The sequence below is a fragment of the Aquarana catesbeiana genome, linkage group LG12 (genome assembly GCF_042186555.1).
Source record: "Aquarana catesbeiana isolate 2022-GZ linkage group LG12, ASM4218655v1, whole genome shotgun sequence".
Lineage (NCBI taxonomy): Eukaryota > Metazoa > Chordata > Amphibia > Anura > Ranidae > Aquarana > Aquarana catesbeiana.
This window is the reverse complement of record NC_133335.1, coordinates 26,138,254-26,157,030: the sequence shown is the minus strand read 5'-3', so window position 1 is coordinate 26,157,030 and position 18,777 is coordinate 26,138,254. Positions and strand designations below refer to the sequence as shown.

Here is an 18,777-nt window from a genome sequence, read left to right as displayed (position 1 = left end):
TTGGTCCGTTGTCATGGTGGCAGTCTTTCAATAAACCTGTTAGATGGATGTTGGTGTGCAGACAATGTTTTCTATTTTCTCTAAAGGAGAATTTTATGAGCAGTGCAGTAGTGACATCACCAATTCTGCACAGATTCATAGAATGAAGCACAAGCAGGGGGATCCTTGCATTGTAGGTCCTGGGTTACAGTTTCCACTTGGGCAAGGAGAACTATGATCCTGTACAGTAGTGACATCACCAATTCTGCACAGATTCACAAAATGAATGAAGCACAAGCATGGGGATCCTTGCATTGTAGGTCCTGGGTTACAACTAACTCTCCAGTGAGGAGAACTGTGAGCACTACAGTAGTGACCTCACCAATTCTGCACAGATTCATAGAATGAAGCACAAGCAGGGGGATACTTGCATCATAATTCCCGGGTTACAGCTTCCTCTCCAGCAAGGGGAATTATGAGCAGCACAGTAGTGACATTACCCATTCTCTCTCCAAATAGCGCTGTAGATGTACAGCTGTGAGGTCCAGGGCAAGAAACGCATTGCTTGGGCACAATTTGCATTTCTTGATGTTTTTACTAAGACAGCAGATTAGGTCTGCTTTAAGTTTCTCTGAGACTTCATTGGTGACATTTTTATAGTAGATTAACTGATTGATCAGAAATCTTGCCTTTTTAGTGTGGGTCTTGTAACAGTAGTCCTTCTCAACGAGGAAGTCAGGCCACGACAATGCCCACTCCCTCGCTGTACCTTTCATATCTGCCGTGGCCGACTGTCATGATTTGGGCACCCGGATAATGTTGAACTCTGTTTTCCTGCGTTACTCCACCACCCTTAAGCATTCTTCTTTTCTTTCTTTTTTTTTTTCTTCTGGTAATCCGCAGTTCTATGCCTGGCGAAGGCTACCAGCAAAGTGACAGCGACCGCTACCAAAACGCCTCTTCAGGAAAATCCTTCTGGGAGACATTCGGCAGCTCAGAGGAAATCAAGAAGCCGACCAAGTCGCCGAGCGGGGACAGCTGGACGTTCCCGGAGAACACGGCGGAGCGGAAGAGCTCGGATAGCTGGGAGGTGTGGGGCTCCGGGACCCCCTCCAACAACAAGAACAGCAATAGCGACAGCTGGGAGAACTGGGACAGCCACTGGGAGGCTGAAGGGAAGGGGAAGAAAGGGGGCAAGAGCCAGGCGCCCTCTACGGATGACGGTTGGGATAGCGCTAACTGGTAGAGCGGAGGTGGGAAAACTTGACGGGGTGGAGTTGGGGAAACTTGAGTAACTTTAACAGTTCAGGCCAGATATAGTATACCGATATATCCCAGGATGCTTTTGGTGCAGACATGGCACCTCTTTTACTGCAGCATTCGTATTAGTCATTGTCTTTTATACCTGCTAAGCATCTCTGGGATTAAAGAACTCTGATAAAATGTATTTATAACTGAAGTAGCCACATAACTTATTTTAGAATAATGAAAGATGTCTATTACTGCCTTAGTGGGAACTGAGATTTGAAACCTGAACCATAGTCTAAACTGACCTTATGCTGCACCCCTCTACCTTCGTAAATTTTATTTTAATGCTATCGGCAGCTTCGGCACTCCATTTACACCTAAACATTGGTCATGCTGGGAGGTCACATACATCCTTGTGCTTTACTGTCACCATCATCACCATTAGCCAAAGGATTTACCAGCTGCTCTGAGGTTTGAGGAAGCATGTGACAGCGTTGGGCCAGTTAGGAAGGTGTATGGGTTAAAGTGAACCTGTTGTATGGCCAAAACACAGATTCATTTTAAAGGTAGCATGTTGTTCGGGCCAAGCTCCCAAATGTTGTTCTAAAAGTGGCCCTAGGACCTACCGCTGTCTGCCGAAAAGAGTCCGTTGCTGCTGATGGTTTAGACTAAGGTTCAGGCCTCCTTGTGGGCACTCCTCTTCCCCCAATATGTCACAGCTGGGCAGGTCTGATTCAGGAACAAAGAAATCTGTGCTGTGCAAGCTATGCATAATATGGCTGATTGTGAGGGTTGGATAAGGTAGCAACATTTCTAAATCAGACGTCAGGTCTGCTGCCATACATTGGTGCCTAACTTACCCTGGTAATGGGCAGGGTTTTAGTTATTTAAATTGCTCCTCGTTTTAAAACTGCCATCCAATTGGACCTTCTCTAGATATCTGGCTGGATCTGTTCAGGAAGGTTGGCGCCCCCTCCAAGTGCTCCTTCCAGAAGTCTGATCATCTTTGGTGTGTGTGTGTGGTTGCACCTTGTACCTCCATCTCTTGCAGCATAGTATTTATAAAGAGGGGGGAGTGGCCAGACCTGCCTCTTCCTCTGCCCTTTTCCTCATTCTTGGTGTGGTCATGTGCAGGGAACGGCAGTAACAGGGTTCTAGTCTACGTGCTGTGGACATTGTGCTTTAATCTCCGGTGTGTAAGTGGCTTGGATGGTTTCAGTGGTAGTGCCCTCATGGGATTTGATTCCCCCCCCCCCCCCCCAAAATACCCCAGACAGTTCAGCTGCATGAAAATCTCCTTCCCCCCAATGCAACTATTAAACAGAATCCATCTCACTTTTTTATCAAATACCCACATTGGTTTATTTTGGAAGCAGTTTGTGATTTTTTTTTTATTTTTTTTTGTTTTATGTTTACCTGGACACTACACGTTTTTCATGATGACATTCACATACGGATCCGCAGATCCCTCTCTTGTAATGATGTGGACATCACACAGTGCAGTTGACCTCTTCGCTGAACAGAATTCTGAAAAATAGCAGCTACAAGCTGAGTTTGCATCATTCTTCGTAGCCTTGATGGGTGGGTGTCAGTCTGGAGGAGGGGGCGTCCCTAGGCACACCTTTCATGTCACATTAGAGCTCTGATGCCCGTTAATATAAATGCTGAGTTTTTGAAAGTCAGAGCCTAGGCACAGCACTTCCTGCAGACCTGCCAGGTTGCTTAAAGCTGAACTAAACCTTCCTTTCCTTTTCAGCCAAGGAGGCCGCCATCTTAGCCTCTGTTTGATCTGCAACTGCCATGATGCTGCACATGTGATCAGTTATAACTCTAGTTATTTGACAGTTTGGTTGAAAGCACAAGCAACTGTTAAATTGATGGCTTAGTTCTGCTTTAAGCACTGAGCTTTGCCACCCCCCCCCCCCCCCGTTATCAGGGAGTCTTATGTTGTCTTGGGCCATGGGTAAGACGCATATAGAAATGAGCAGCATGTTCCAACAACTTATGGCCCCTTTACACCAGCGGACTGATTGGGTTTGTTTTTCAGATGGACCCAATCGGATCACCCTTTTTTTTTCTATGACGCTGTGGATATGAGTCCGCCGGCACCCGATCCGGTCCGCTAAAAACAGACAGATGGGGATACCTTCGCCATCCATTTTGGCTGATCAGATGACCGCCGGATGGAATTGGACAGGCAGTCCATTTCCATCCCACCACCCCATTGAGAACAGCGGGGCTGTGTCTGTTCTGTATAGTGGAACGGACACGGACCTGTCATCCGCCTGCTCAGCAGAGAGATCCCCCTCTGAGCCGGCAGATCCGCTTGACAGGTTCCGCTCCATTTGAAGGGGGCCTGTAGGTGCGTCTTCCCAGTGTGTTTTTCCAGGCTGGGTTCACATGAGGGTTTCTCTGCATCCAATTCGCGTGTCGGGACATTGTGACCGGTTCTCTATGGAGCCGGTTCACATAGCTCTGGGGCGGCTGCGGAGCGAATTGCACAGGAGCCCTGTGTGTCTTTTGGTCCATTTCAGGTCCGAATTCAGCCCAAAATTTGGACCAAAATCGGACCTGAAACAGTGAACAGGAACGCACCGGACCCCTGCTGTGAGCCGCTCTGCACGGAGCTGTGAACCCAGCCTCAATGTTTTATGTTAATACAAGTTAATTTTAGGAGCCATAACTAAAAATCAAATACAGGCAGAGATTTGTTGTATATAGGGGACCTACATTCTCTACCTTCCCCTGCTGCCCAATTACTGATCAGGCTATAAGGCCTCCTTCAGACCGCCACACTTAGTGGGAAGTGTGCAATGTGTGGGAAAATGCATGTTCTAACGTGCAGTTTCTTGGTACGTTGTAGTGCCATATGTTTAACATGGCACTACAGTAGCAGGCAGTGCCTGTGCTTGAGCACACCACAGGGCACATCCATGCCACCATAATACACTGCAATAGAGGGGTCTAAAGGGAGCCGTAAAATGCCCAACTAACCCCCTCCTCTGGAGCAAACCACAGGGCACATAGCATGCCACCATATTACACTTCAATAGAGGTGTCTAAAGAGCGGCTTAAAATACCAGACTGACCCCCTCCCCAAGGCTTGGCCCCCCTTTAAGGGGCTTGGTTCACCGATTGGTCAGCTTGGCTCAAGTGCTCCAGTCCAGTAGATGAAGGGTATGGCTACAATTCATAGCTTTGTGTTCTAGATCAGGGGTCTCCAAACTTTCTAAACGGGGGGCCAGTTTACTGTCCCTCGGACTTTAGGAGGGCCCGGACTGTGGCTACTGGAAGTAGAAAAGGTCCAGACATCTGTGGGAATGAGCAGTAGCCCATCTTTGGTGTCATTGGGAGGAATTGTGCCCCATTATTGGGCTAAATTGTTGTTGTTATGGGGAAGAATTGTGCCCCATCGTTGGACCAAATTGTTGGTGTCATTGGGAGAAATTGTGCCCCATTGTTGGTGTCATTGGACCCCATCATTGGTGTAATTGGGAGGAATTGTGCTCCTTCATTGATCTCAATGGGGGGGGGGGGTTATGCTCCATTGTTGGTATCAGTGGATGAAGGCAAGCAAAGGGCTGCAGTTTGGAGACATCTGTTCTAGATGAATTGGGCGGGGGGGGGCTGTAAATGAGCTTTAGATGCCATGTCAGTGTTATATAATTGCAGCCCCCATACATGACCTTCTATAAGATCTGGCAGTGGTGGTTGAGCAGTTTTTCATTAGTGCTGTAGGGCGATCCTCTGGGTCGCCAAGCTCTTTAAATCATTGTGCTGCTGCGTTCTCTCCCTGGCAGTTCTGAATGTCAACTGCAGTGTAATCCAAACTCTATGTATAGGATAAGCGCAATGACGGGAATTGGGGGGGGGGGGGGGTAATGCCCAACCCTGGCGGAGAAGGAGTAATACCCTACTTTAGAATCTTCTACTGCACACACAGCAATAGCTTCATAGAGCAACCTGTCTAAATGTCAGAACTAATTGCATTTAAATTAAAAGTGGTTTATCCCGGGAAGCAGCCTTTTCTGTCTACGTTTCTTTGTTAAATTTTTTTTTTTTATTATTTGTAGGTACAGTGCGTTGATTTTGCAGTATTTTCAGCACACAGGTGACTTCCTTTTATCCCTATCCCGAGAGCCAGACCTCTCCATTGTAAACTGGATAAACCCAGGGCAGTGGAACCTTACAGGCATTGTCCAATGTTTTGGTACAGCGGGTAGTTTCCCGAAAATCTCAGCTACAGCTTGTTTACATTCGTTTTAGTAGCGCTACTGGCCCTTTAACACCAAATTTAAACCAGGGACTTTTTTTATTTTTTCGGTAGCACGGGAAAGAGTAACACTTTGTCAGGTTATTTTCTGTTTGTGACCCCATTGGGGAGATTTGCCCTCACTTCCCGTCCCCATGACCCCCCCCCCTATACCAGAAACATAAAAACTGCACATAATCCGTAGAAAAACCATGCATTTTATTGCACAGTTGCCTCGAAGGACTGGAATAGAAGTTTTAGAAGCGGGATTGTACTGCAGTTGATCCGTCGCTGTCATCGAGAGAGATCTCTGATCATCGCTGGCTTATCTCCCGGCGGGATCACCACTATGGAAACTAAATCGGAAGACTTTGGGTTCCATACAGATGAATATTTTGATAGCTGTGTATGTCTTGTTTACATTCAGTATATGTACTATATTTTAAGTGTTTTATTCTTTATATTGCTGTAGATCTGAAGGTGAACTACAATGCCCAGCAAGCGAATTAAAAGATCAGCCAGCATATATCAGTTGTGGGTGGTCAGCAGCTGGCGTGGTAGTGCCCTCTTGTGACCAGAGCTGGCATAGCTCGTTCTTAACTTAGGCAAGGTCCTCCCCCGAGGAGACGTTTTTCCATATATGGAGAATCTGGTAGGAGGGGCTCCGCCTTAAGCAGAGTTGGGTTGTAACGGTCACAGCAGGAGACAAAAGACTCTTAGAACATTCCAGAAGTTCTGTAAATATAAAAAAATATACATATATTAAAAAAATGTAGGATTTTAGGTACCCTTTAACGCCTTGCCGCCGGCTGTACGCATATATATGTGGCGGCACGGTGGTGGGGCTCAATTCTGTGCTGGGTGCGCACTCACTTGGCGCCCCCAGCACTCTGACCGAGCTGTCATCTACAATTGGGACTCACGATCACGTGATCCCTGATGGCCAGTCACCGTGATCACATGATCGGTAGCCTGCCCATCGGACTCCAGGAAAAGGAGACGGCAGGAAGAGGTTATGGTAAAATGTCATGTTATTGATCAGAATGCATTCCTGAGTTCGCTCCATGTGTACCTCCCTCTCTATTGAAGCTGCCTGTGCAAAACTTCTCCCTGCCCTGGCAGTGGAGGGGTTAACGTTTACCAATGGATAAATCTTAAGCTGCCCCCCCGCACCTTACAATCCGATTGTACAATCGAAGATATGTCAGAACTGGAAATCAAATCGAAATTTGCTTGAATTGATGAGTGGGCAGTTTAGTTAGATGTATGTCAATTCTACAGCCAGCCACACACCCCATAATCTTTTCTTTTTCCCTGCCTTTGATTGTAAGATTGTTTCGTTTTGGCAACAGGCAGTCTTAGCGATTGAAATGTGTGACTACCTCTAGGGTAAGGGCAGATCATTTGAAAACGACCTAGTCCTTTCCCTATGCTGATAAACGCAGCATGACCTTAGATCCCAGTGCAGGTTACCTTGCTGCTGATACACGAGCAGGAGGACCATGTCAACTTAGATCCCAGTGCAGGTTACCTTGCTGCTGATACACGAGCAGGGGGACAGCGTCATCTTAGATCCCAGTGCAGGTTACCTTGCTTCTCATACACAAGCAGGAGGACAGTGCGGATTGCCTTGCTGCTAATACACAAGCAGGAGAACAGCCTCACCTTGGATCCCAGTGCAGGTTACCTTGCTGCTGATACACGAGCAGGAGAACAGTGTCACCTTAGATCCCAGTGCAGGTTACCTTGCTGCTCATATTCGAGCAGGACAGAGCACTGACCGGAAGGTTCTCTTGTAGCAGTGGGGTCCTGGCTTTGACAACCCCTTTGGGACACTGTCTGCAGAGTAAAAGCTGCCTGTGTGTGTGCAGATCAGATTTTCTTCCACAAATAAAAATTTTCCCCCAATCTGTTTCCTATTCCCCCTCGTAAGTTATTAAAATGACCTTAAATACTGACAAAAGCTGACAACAAGTATTGGTCAGTACCATAGGCAAGACATTTGCATCATCCCCTGTGCTACCTACCCTATTAAAGGGCATAACGTACAACCTAATTTCCCTACAAGGGTCACTCTATCAAGGTGGTGGTCTCGGTCAGAGGGTTGTTTTATTGGAAGTAGACCCCCCCCCCTAAAGAAATAATCATTCCTGATAGGTATCCCTGGTGGGAATTGAACTGAAAAACTCTAGCTTGCAGAGTAGATCTCTCGGACTTAAGTACTTTAAGGGGTCTATTAAAAAAGAAAAAAAAAATCAGTGTTTGAATGGCTCAACTGTCACTTCTATTCCCATGTTTTGCCTACTATTATTTACTATGCTCATTAGCTCCATCTAATGGCCATGGTGCAGTATTTCCTCAAGTACCTCAATCAAGGAAAGTACTGAATCGTGGCCACTGGATGAAGCTGATGAGCATAGGAAATATAAATATTGGGCAAAATTCTCATCTCTATGCCCTTTGAGGACCAAAGCGGCAGCATATGTCCCTTCTGGTTCTCGGGCCATGTAAACATGTTTTTTTTTTTTTTTTTTCTGTAAAGCAAAAGGTTATATTATAATTTGTTTTTTTTATATATATATATATATATATATATATATATATAATAAAAAATGTTTTTTAAAGCGACAGTGTAAAAATGTTATTACATTTTTACACTGTCCCTTTAAAAAAATTAGTTTTCGATCACTTTTATTGGTTTTGCAAGGAATGTAAACACCCCTTGCGATAGCAATAAAAGTGATTACATTTTTTTTTTTTTTTTTAAAGGGACAGTGTAAAAATTGAAAAGATTTAATAATATAAACGAAAACCTACATTTTTTTTTTTTTTTTTTTTTCCTTAAACGGCCCCTCTCCCTGTGTGCTCATGCAGAGTAGTGAACGCATACGTAGGTCACACCCACATATGTAAACAGTGTTTGCACCACACACTTGAGGTATCACCGCGAATGTCTAAGCGAGAGCAATCATTCTAGCCCTAGACCCTCTCTGTAACCCTAAATGTGTAACCTGTAGAAGTTTTTAAAGGGTCGCCTATATATATATATATATGAGAGAGAGATAGAGATCTATCTATAGATATATAATTATTTTTTTTCATTCATTTATTCATTCAGGTGTAATTTTTCCTACAAAATATTGCATTTAAAAAAAGCTGCGCAAATACCGTGTGACATAAAAAATTGCAATGACAATGACCCCCCTTTTAAAAATTCCACCCTGGAGAACCCCCCCCAACACATCTTGAGATTTTATGCTCTATTTGATTGATGGGTGAAAGGTGTGTGCTGCTATCTTCCATTGTAATAAAAATCATCAAATAAAAGCGGATTGTAATGTGTGTGGTCAGCCTTTGTCACGCTCCTATTGGTTGCTGCCTATCATTTCTCTGATGAGCCTCGTAAAACCCAAACAGCCAATCAAAATCTCATGTTGGGGTTTTCGAAACAGGATGGGGCACCCAACTCTGGAATTGACAAAAAAAAACAAAAAAACTTACGCCTACCATAGTTATCTAGAGTTTATAAGCATTTAACCCTTGCAGTATGGGGTAATTTTTTTTTTTTTGTAATTCCTGGCGCTGGGCTTTAAAGAAAAAAGATGGAATTTAAAAAAAATAAATAAATTTGGGTTGGGGAAGGCTAAAACCCATGTGTCTCTCATTGGGGAGGTTTCACTTCCTGTCCTGTAGACAAAACAGGAAGTGAGAGAAAATCCTCCCTAAGGGCTCATTCGACACCATAACGCAACTGACACTGAAAAACACATGTACATTAAAGCGCATTGACAGTTTTCTTTTTTAACGCATCATTTTAATGCATGTTGAACTGCGTTTTTTTTTTTTTATATACGGGTCACATCAAGGGTTAAAATACTAACTTTTTTTTTATATTAAATTATATTGCGTTGCACAAGTAAAATGTAGCATGTTTGTATTTCCCTTGAGCCCCGGTGTGTTGTGTCGCGCCTGGTGTATAAGCGCCCTTAGGTGTCACCAAAACGGGTGACCCCATTGGAAGATTTTCCTCTCTTCCTGTTTTGGTCGCATTAAATTTTTGCATTGCCCTTCACTTTCTGTATTGGCAATCACAATCAATAGGGAATCCTTGTACGTACGTACGTATCAAGTGCTGCCCAGTTCTTTTCCTATTACTAAAAAAAAAAAAAAAAAAAAAAAAAAAAAGGCTATAAACACACTTTGGGGTCTATTTATAAAACATTCGGAATACAAATGTCTGAAGCATTCATGCAAGTTGAACAAAATTGGCCTGTTATTAATGGCCTGTGTCATCAGCTCCATCTAGTGGCTGAAATGTATAGTTTTCTGAAATACCGCAATAAGAAAACTATACCGCATCTTGGCCACTAGATGGAGCTAATGACAGGCCATTATTGGGCTGTGTCATCAGCTCCATCTAGTGGCCGAAATGTATAGTTTTCTGAAATGCCTCAGTAAGAAAACTATACCACATTGTGGCCACTAGATGGAGCTGATGATGCAGGCCATTAAAACTGAAGTGTTCATGCATTTTTGAACGAAATGGTCCTGTATTAATGGCCTGGGTCATCGGCTCCATCTAGTGGCCGAAATGTGGTATAGTTTTCTGAAATACCGCAAAAAGAAAATTATTTCGCATCTTGGCCACTAGATGGAGCTAATGACACAGGCCATTAATGGGCTGTGTCATCAGCTCCATCTAGTGGCCGAAATGTATAGTTTTCTGAAATTCCCCAATAAGAAAACTATACTGCATCTTGGCCACTAGATGGAGCTGATGGCCATTAATACAGGACCATTTCGTTCAACTTGCATGAATGCTTCTTACATTCGTATTCCGAGCTGTAGACCCCCAAAGTGTCTTTACAGCCTTTTTTTTTTTTTTTTTTTTTTTTTTTTTAAATCCCTGTTCCTCGTGATGCTTATCCAGCAGCTTCAGTGCTTTTGTTTCTGGAGCTCTGACAGTGTTTGCAGGTAAATCATTGAGCCTTCTAAATAAGCCTCTCTCATCGTTCGGCATGTGGGGGGGGAGGGGTTTATTCCACTTCTCTGGTTGGCGATGAGTCCCAGGAATATCGCAGCCAGCGATAAAGGGCGAGTAGGCCTTTGCTCCAAAAGGGGCGACCCGTCAGAAGAGTGGAGCCCACCTTTGTATTGGGTCTTTGTGCTGCAAGGGGAACGCACATTGTTACTGTGATCGCACGTAAAATAAGGGGGGGTCGCTGGGAGTCTGAATACATGTATCCCCCCCCTCTCTGGTGCCTGCGCCTGTGTGTATGAAGTACTGTATATCTGTGTCCATCGCCATATTCCTTGTGATCGCTCTGCCCCCTATAGGCAGAGCTTCTGTTTTCCAAGAAGAATTATGTGAACAATAAATGAAATATGACCAACTGCGTCTCCTGTCTTTTTATTTATACCGCAATGGCGGATTTGGGGTTCCTCTGCGTGGAATTGCGCACATATCAGATGATTCCTTGAAGGAGGCCCAGATCAGCCTTTCTATATATAGGGGCATATATATGGGGCTTTTCTGCAACGTGCATGTTCATGCAATTAGCCCGCCCTGTGCGTGGTACTTTGCTGTACCGGCCATTGTGAATGGAGCCCCAACGCGTTGTATGGTAAAGCGCGACGCACCGCAGAACACATACTGTGCTTTGCAGAAAAAAGGGTCATTTGCATTTTTTCACCCATTGTAGTGCTTTGGCAGCCCATTCATAATAAATACACTGCCGCAACGCAACAGATCACTCAAATGTGAATCGGCCCTAAATTCGGTCCTTGAAGTCTTTAAAAGAGAAGTTTGGGTATTTTTTTTTTAAGAATTATACTTGCACACACTATATTGCCAAAAGTATTGGGACGTCTGCCTTTACACGCACATGAACTTTATTGGTATCCCAGTCTTAGTCCGTAGGGTTCAATATTGAGTTGGCCCACCCTTTACAGCTATAACAGCTTCAACTGTTCAAATGTTTGACCATTCTTCCAGAAGAGCATTTGTGAGGTCATGTTGGACGAGAAGGCCTGGCTCGCAGTCTCCGCTCTAATTCATCCCAAAGGTGTTCTATCGGGTTGAGGTCAGGACTCTGTGCAGGCCAGTCAAGTTCCTCCACCCCAAACTCGCTCATCCATGTCTTTATGGACCTTGCTTGGTGCACTGGTGTGCAGTCATGTTGGAACAGGAAGGGGCCATCACCAAACTGTTCCCACAAAGTTGGGAGCATGAAATTGTCCAAAATGTCTTGGTATGCTGACGCCTTAAGAGTTCCTCTCACTGGAACTAAGGGGCCAAGCCCAACCCCTGAAAAACAACCCCACACCATAATCCCCCCTCCACCAAATGATTTGGACCAGTGCACAAAGCAAGTCCATAAAGACATGGATGAGCGAGTTTGGGGTGGAGGAACTTGACTGTCCTGCACAGAGTCCTGACCTCAACCCGATAGAACACCTTTGGGAGGAATTAGAGCGGAGACTTCGAGCCAGCCCTTCTCGTCCAACATCAGTGTCTGACCTCACAAATCCGCTTCTGGAAGAATGGTCAAACACTCCCAGAGACACACTCCTAAACCTTGTGGACGGCCTTCCCGGAAGAGTTGAAGCTGTTATAGCTGTAAATGGTCGGCCAACTCAATATTGAACCCTACGGACTAAGACTGGGATACCATTAAGTGCGTGTAAAGGCAGGCGTCCCAATACTTTTGCCAATATACTGTAGGTAGATGCAACATCCGTCCGATTCTGCATCTGTCCCAGCTCTAAGACTGAGAACTGAGCGATCAAACACTGCCGATCGCTCGGTTCTTAGAGCTCCCTGAGCAGAGAGCTGGTGACTGTCAGTCATTGCTGTCTGCTCTGCCCCTCCTCGCTCACTTGAGTGCTGGGCTGTGGAGGGGGTGGGAACGGCTGGTTTAGGCTCTCAGCAACTCACTGTGAGGCTGAGACAGGTGCCAAGCCAGGTTCCTGGGTGGATCCCCACCATATGGTCGTGGTCTTTCCCCAGCCTGGACCGGCTTGGTGACGTCAGATGTTAGCTTCAGCCCACTGTCTGCTGAAAATGAGTCACAGGAGTGCAGAGTGATCCACAGGAGAAGTACAGCCAAACAGCTTTGGTTGTACTTCCCCTTTAACCACTTTGCGCCCGCACTATAGCCGAAAGATGGCTACAGCACGGATGCCAATTGCCGGGAGGGCGTCCCTGGACGTCCTCCTGCTTACTTCCACAATGCGCGCTCCCGCAGGCGCACATCAGGGAAATTCTGTGCTGGCCGTGTCCCTTGGACACAGCCAGTCACAGATCGCTGTAAATGACCAATCACAGCAGCCGTTTACAGCGCAATCGGAGCCTCCAATGAGAGATGATGTAAACATATGAGGTCATCTCTTATCGCCGGCTCTCCCTCCTCACACAGACACAGCGTGTGAGGAGGGAGAGCAAACCGCTGCAGCGGTGAGTGTCAGGGAAAAAAAAAAAAACAGAAAATAAAGTGACCACATCACCTGTCAGTGCCATCTGTCCCCAGTGCCACGTATAAGTGCCATCTGTCATCAGTGCCATCTGTCAGTGTCATGTGTCTTCAGTGCCACATATTAGTGCCATCTGTCATCAGTGCCAAATATTAGTGCCATGTATCAGTGCCATCTGTCATCAGTGCCACATATTATTGTCATCAGTGCCACGTATAAGTGCCATCTGTCATCAGTGCCACCTGTCAGTGTCACGTGTCTTCAGTGCCACATATTAGTGCCATCTGTCATCAGTGCCACATATTACTGCCATCTGTCATCAGTGCCACGTATTAGTGCCATGTATCAGTGCCATCTGTCATCAGTGCCACATATTACTGTCATCAGTGCCACGTATTAGTGCCATCTGTCATCAGTGCCACATATTAGTGCCATCTGTCATCAGTGCCACGTATCAGTGCCATCTATCATCAGTGTCACGTGTCATTGTCCTGGTGCTCCAGGGCCTTCAAAAGTGTAATAGGGAGTCAACAAGTTAGATGTGTCATTTATGCTCCTAGAACACCTGATGGTGCTCCCTGAATGTTGGGCCTCTCTATGTGGCCAGGCTGTGGAAAAGTCCCACACATGTGGTATCCCCATACTCAGGAGGAGTAGCAGAATGTATTTTGGGGCGTCATTTGTGGTATACACATGCCATGTGAGAGAAATAACCTATTACAATGACAATTTTGTGGGGGGGGGGGGAAAAAAACAATCTTCATTTTGCAAAGAATTGTGGGAAAAAATGACAACATCAAAAAGCTCACCATGCATCTTACTAAATACCTTGGAATGTCTACTTTCAAAAAAGGGGTCATTTGGGGGGTATTTGTACTTTCCTGTCTTGTTCGGGTCGCAAGAAATCAGACCACCAGTACTTCAGGTGTGATCATTTTTTTTATGATTTGCACCACAGCTTGTAGACTCTCTAACTTTCACAAAGACCAAATAATATCCACTAATTTGGGTTATTTTTACCAAAGATATGTAGCAGTATAAATTGTGGCCAAAATTTATGAAGAAAAATTAATAATTTGCAAAATTTTATCACAGAAACTAAGAAAAATGCGGGGTTTTTTTCAAAATTTGCAGTCTTTTTTCATTTACAGCGCAAAAAGGTGATCAAATACCACCAAAAGAAAGCTCTATTTGTATGAAAAAAAGGACAAAAAATTAATTTGGGTACAGTATTACATGACTGAGTAATTGTCATTCAAAGTGTGAGAGCGCTGAAAGCTGAAAATTGGTCTGGGCAGGTGGGGGGGTTTAAGTGCCCAGTTGTCAAGTGGTTAACCACTTGCCGACCAGCCGCCGCAGTTTTACTGTGGCAGAATGGCACTGCTGGGTGAAACAACGTTATATTACGTCGCTTCGCCCTGTGGCCACTAGGGACAGCGATCTGTCATCTCCCCTAGATAGTCCCATCCCCCCTCAGTTAGAACACACACTAGGGAACACATCTAACCCCTTGATCACCACCTAGTGGTTAACCCCTTCCCTGCCAGTGACATTTACACAGTAATCAGTGCATTTTTATAGCACCGATCGCTGTATAAATGCCAATGGTGTCAAAAGTGTCCAATTTGTCCACCATAACGTCGCAGTCACGAAAAATATTGCAGATAGCTGCCATTACTAGTAAAAAAATGATAATAATAATAAAAATGCCATAAACCACTTATTGCGATTTTTTTTTTTTTTACCAAAAATATGTAGAAGAATACATATCGGCCTAAACTGAGAAAAAAATAGTTAAAAAAAAAAAAATGGGGATTATTATTATAGAAAAAAAGTACAAAATATTGTGTTTTTTTCAAAATTGTTGCTCTTTTTTTGTTTATAGCGCAAAAAATAAAAAACGCAGAGACAATCAAATACCACCAAACGAAAGCTCTATTTGTGGGGAAAAAAAGAACTTCAATTTTGTTTGGGTGCAGAGCCACACTATTGCGCAATTGTCAGTTAAATCGACGCAGTGCCAAATTGCAAAAAATGGCCTGGTCATTCAGCAGCCAAATCTTCTGGGGCTGAAGCAGTTAATATCGCAACCAGTTGAAGAGCTGAAAAAAAAAAAGGTAATTTTGGCACGGGTTCCAGCCCAACATGGCAACTAGCGTATAATGGGCTGCAGATTACGCTGCTAGAATTTTAAAAAAGAATAAAATAGAATAGAAAATAAATGAATAGATGAATAGAATAGAAAAAAAATAGAATATAGCCATCTTCTGAAATTCGAAATCTGGAATAGAACAGAATAAAAAGAATATAGTCGTCTTTTGAATTTGGAATAACATAAAAGAGAAAGAATATAGCCATCTTCCGATATAAAAAAGAATAAAATAGAATATAGCTGTCTTTCAAATTTTGAAAAGAATAGAATAAAACTAATAGATAAATAATAGAATAGCAAATAAAGTAATAGAGTAAAATAAAAAAATAGAATAGAACAAAATATAATATAGCCATCTTTCATATTTAAAAAATAATAATATAAATATAAAAGAATAGAATAGAAAAAAATAAAATAGATTAGAATAGAATACAATAGAAAGAATATACCCGTTTTCTGAAATTCAAATTTCAAAAAGAATAGAATAGAAAACAAAGGCATAGGATAGAAAAAAAATAAAGAATAGAATAAAATAGAATATAGCTGTCTTCTGGAATTAGAATTTTGAATAGAATGGAAAATAAAGGAATAGAATAGAAAAAAATAGAATATATCCGTCTTCTGAAATTCGAATTTGGAATAGAACAGAATAAAATAGAAAGAATATAGTTGTTTTTCAAATTAGGAATAGAATAAAATAGAAAGAATTTAGCCGTCTTCCGTTATTCAAATTTAGAATAAAATACAGCCGTCTTTTGAATTTCGAAAAGAATAGAATAAAACAAAATAGAATAGAAAATAAAGGAAGAGAATAGAACAAAACAGAATATAGCCATCGGATTTTGAAAATAATAGGATAGAAACGAAAAGAATAGAAAAAAAAAATAGATTAGAATAGAATAAAATAGAAAGAATAAAGCCATCTTATGAAATTCAAATTTGAAAAAGAATAGAATAGAAAATAAAGGAATAGAAAATAAAAAATAAAAAATAAATTAGAATAGAACAAAATAGAATTTAGCCATCTTTTGAAATTCGAATTTCAAATAGAACCAGCTATTCTTCACATTGAATCCAGTCAAAAATGAATAAACAAAACAAAATTAGTAACTTAACAAATCGATCTGAAACTAAACAAATGTTTTAGTTCTGCACAGGTCTACTTTAAAGTGAGCCTAAAGGTTCTGTTTATAGGTTGCCTCTCTCATTTCCTTTTGCTCCATTCAGTTACCTAGAATGAAAAGAAGACCCACCACGTTTACAATGATGGGTTTCATGGATTTGGGTGGACTGATTTCTTCATGCTAAACACTGTCCTAAGCTTTGCACACAGCCTTGAAGGGTTAGAATCTCTGTCTAGATTTTTATTGCTTTTGTGGTTGAGGCAGAAAGAGCTCCAAACAAACATCTCAGGATTTCAAAGGAATTTTATTGATTCCAAAAATGACAACAGGATAATATTTCCAACGCGTTTCGGCACCAGAAGATCTCCCTTCATCAGGGTTGTAACAGCGTGGTTGATTTGCTAAAACTGGAGAGTGCAAAATCTGGTGCAGCTGTGCATGGTGGCCAATCAGCTTCTAACTTCAGCTTGTTCAATGAAGCTTTGACAATAAAACCTGGAAACGGATTGGTTCCTGTGCGGAGCTGCACCATAGTTTGCACTCTCCAGTTTTAGAAAATCAACCCCTGTGGGGCAAATGTACTGGGAGTAGTAACTGCTCTTCCACAGACACAGGCATGACCACTCACAGAACTAACACCTGACTTAGATTGCTCTTCCCAGCAACTGTCTTCCTGAGTCCATTTGATACTCTGTTACAGTGTCAGAAACCATGAAATCAGACTGAGACAGAAGTTAAATCACACTTGTTTAATAATAAAAGTAAAAAGAACAAACTTAGTCAAAACATAGCCAAAGTTCAGTAACCGGAACAGATAGTCAGCCAAGCCAGACGTCAGGGATCAATGTAGTGGAACAGCAAGCAGGATCTGGAGCCAGAAAGGATGTCGGCAAAGCAAGTCTTGAACAGGATCGCAGGAGATCGTTTCTGTGATGTTGACCAAGACGAAGGCAGAGCTCCTCTGGACTGGACGGCTTAAGTAGACAGGACTGACAAGCAGGATCATCAACAGCTGAGTAACTGTGGAGAGATGGGAGCTGGCAATTGGCCGACAGCTGAGCGGCCAGCTCAGAGAAGGAAGGGCTGAGCCCAGCCCTGACATACAGCCCTGATGAAGGGGGACCTTCTGGCCTCCAAAACGCATTGTGATCTATTTCTCTATTGTCATTTGTGGAATGAATCAAATTCTTTGTATTTTTGAGATGCATGGTGGGCCTTCTGGCTTAACTACATGTGAACTTCTCAAGTTGAGTGACCCCCGACTTCTGGGTCCCCACATTCCCACTTTCCTATCACTTCCTGTCCTTGTGACAACAGAACAGGAAGTGAGGGTACATTTTTCCAACCTATAAGAGATCCCAAGGGGTTGATTTACTAAAACTGGAGCATGCAAAGTCTGGTGCAGTTCTGCTTAGAAACCAATTAGGTTCCTAGTTTTATTGTCACAGCTTAATTAAACAAGTTGAAGTTAGAAGCTGATTGGTCGCTGTGCACATCTGCACCAGATTCATTGTGCACCAGTTTTAGTAAATCTTCCCCCAAGTCTCATCCCCTGAGGAAAAAGCAAAATAGTTTTGGCTGCCACTGTGCATGTAAACCATAAGGGCCCAATCACACCCATTGAGTGAATTTCGATCAGTTTTTTTTTTGGAACCAAATAAAACTTGTACAGTGTATGACCAGCTTATGTTCACATGGGTGGTAAAAACACAGATCAACCACCTGCTTTTTACACACACACTCACACACTTTTCACTTACAATTTGACATGGCTGCATTACTTTGCGTTGCTGCAACTCTAACTTGACATACCAAGTTTGGCTTGCCAACCCTGCCCATTGAAGTCAATAGGACTGTGCTGCAAACACTGGTCATGTAGTTGCAGAACGTTAATATAAAGTCCCCCCCGTTGGGATTGAAAAAAACACAAGACACCTGTAAACTGGCTCCAAGCCACCTCTAAAAAAGCAATCGATCACTTTTCAGAGAGGGCGGTAGAGCCTGCTGCCCATGGCAGTGCACAATAAAGGCCAATGCACCACACTGCACATACCACCAGATGGGTCTATTAGATAAGCAGGCATGGTGGGCTGACAACGTTTCCACTTATTATGAGACACTGATTAAATGTTGTGAGCATGAAACAGAAAGCGCTGTTACTGGCAGGATCTCCAGGTGAGAAGCTTTCACAAATGGAAGGGTCACCTGTAGTCTCCATGGGAAGTCCATGTGATGGGGTGACAACACAGGAGCACAATTGCAAGACAGGGACAAAGCGTTGTCACCCTATACCAGGAAGTGCCTGAACAAAGATCTCCATGGTGGGACCGCCAGGGATTATTTTAGTGAAAGCTGAAGATTTGAAAATGACATGAACGTGTTAAAGATGATTTTCTTGATTCAGATTACTTTGGATCTCAGCCTCACCTGGTGCACACAGGTCTTTGGGAAGGTGAGTTAATTTGGGGAGGGGTGTAGATTGGATGATGAGTGAAAGGAGCACCTAGAAGAAGGTGGAGTGCTGTTGCCCCATCTGAGAGGTAGGGTCA

At 43.4% G+C, this 18,777-nt stretch overlaps 1 protein-coding gene across 6 annotated transcripts in view; it reads left to right on the top strand.

Moving 5' to 3' along the window:
• The window catches only part of ARFGAP1 (ARF GTPase activating protein 1), a 43,557-nt gene extending 32,685 nt beyond the window's left edge, over positions 1-10,872 (top strand). For all 6 annotated transcript variants that reach the window (XM_073607455.1, XM_073607453.1, XM_073607451.1 and 3 more), the window contains one exon: positions 883-10,872. In XM_073607455.1, the coding sequence (XP_073463556.1) occupies positions 883-1,225 (343 nt within the window). In that variant the 3' untranslated portion in view covers positions 1,226-10,872. The remainder of the gene's footprint in view (positions 1-882) is intronic.
• The last annotated feature ends 7,905 nt before the right edge of the window (positions 10,873-18,777 follow it).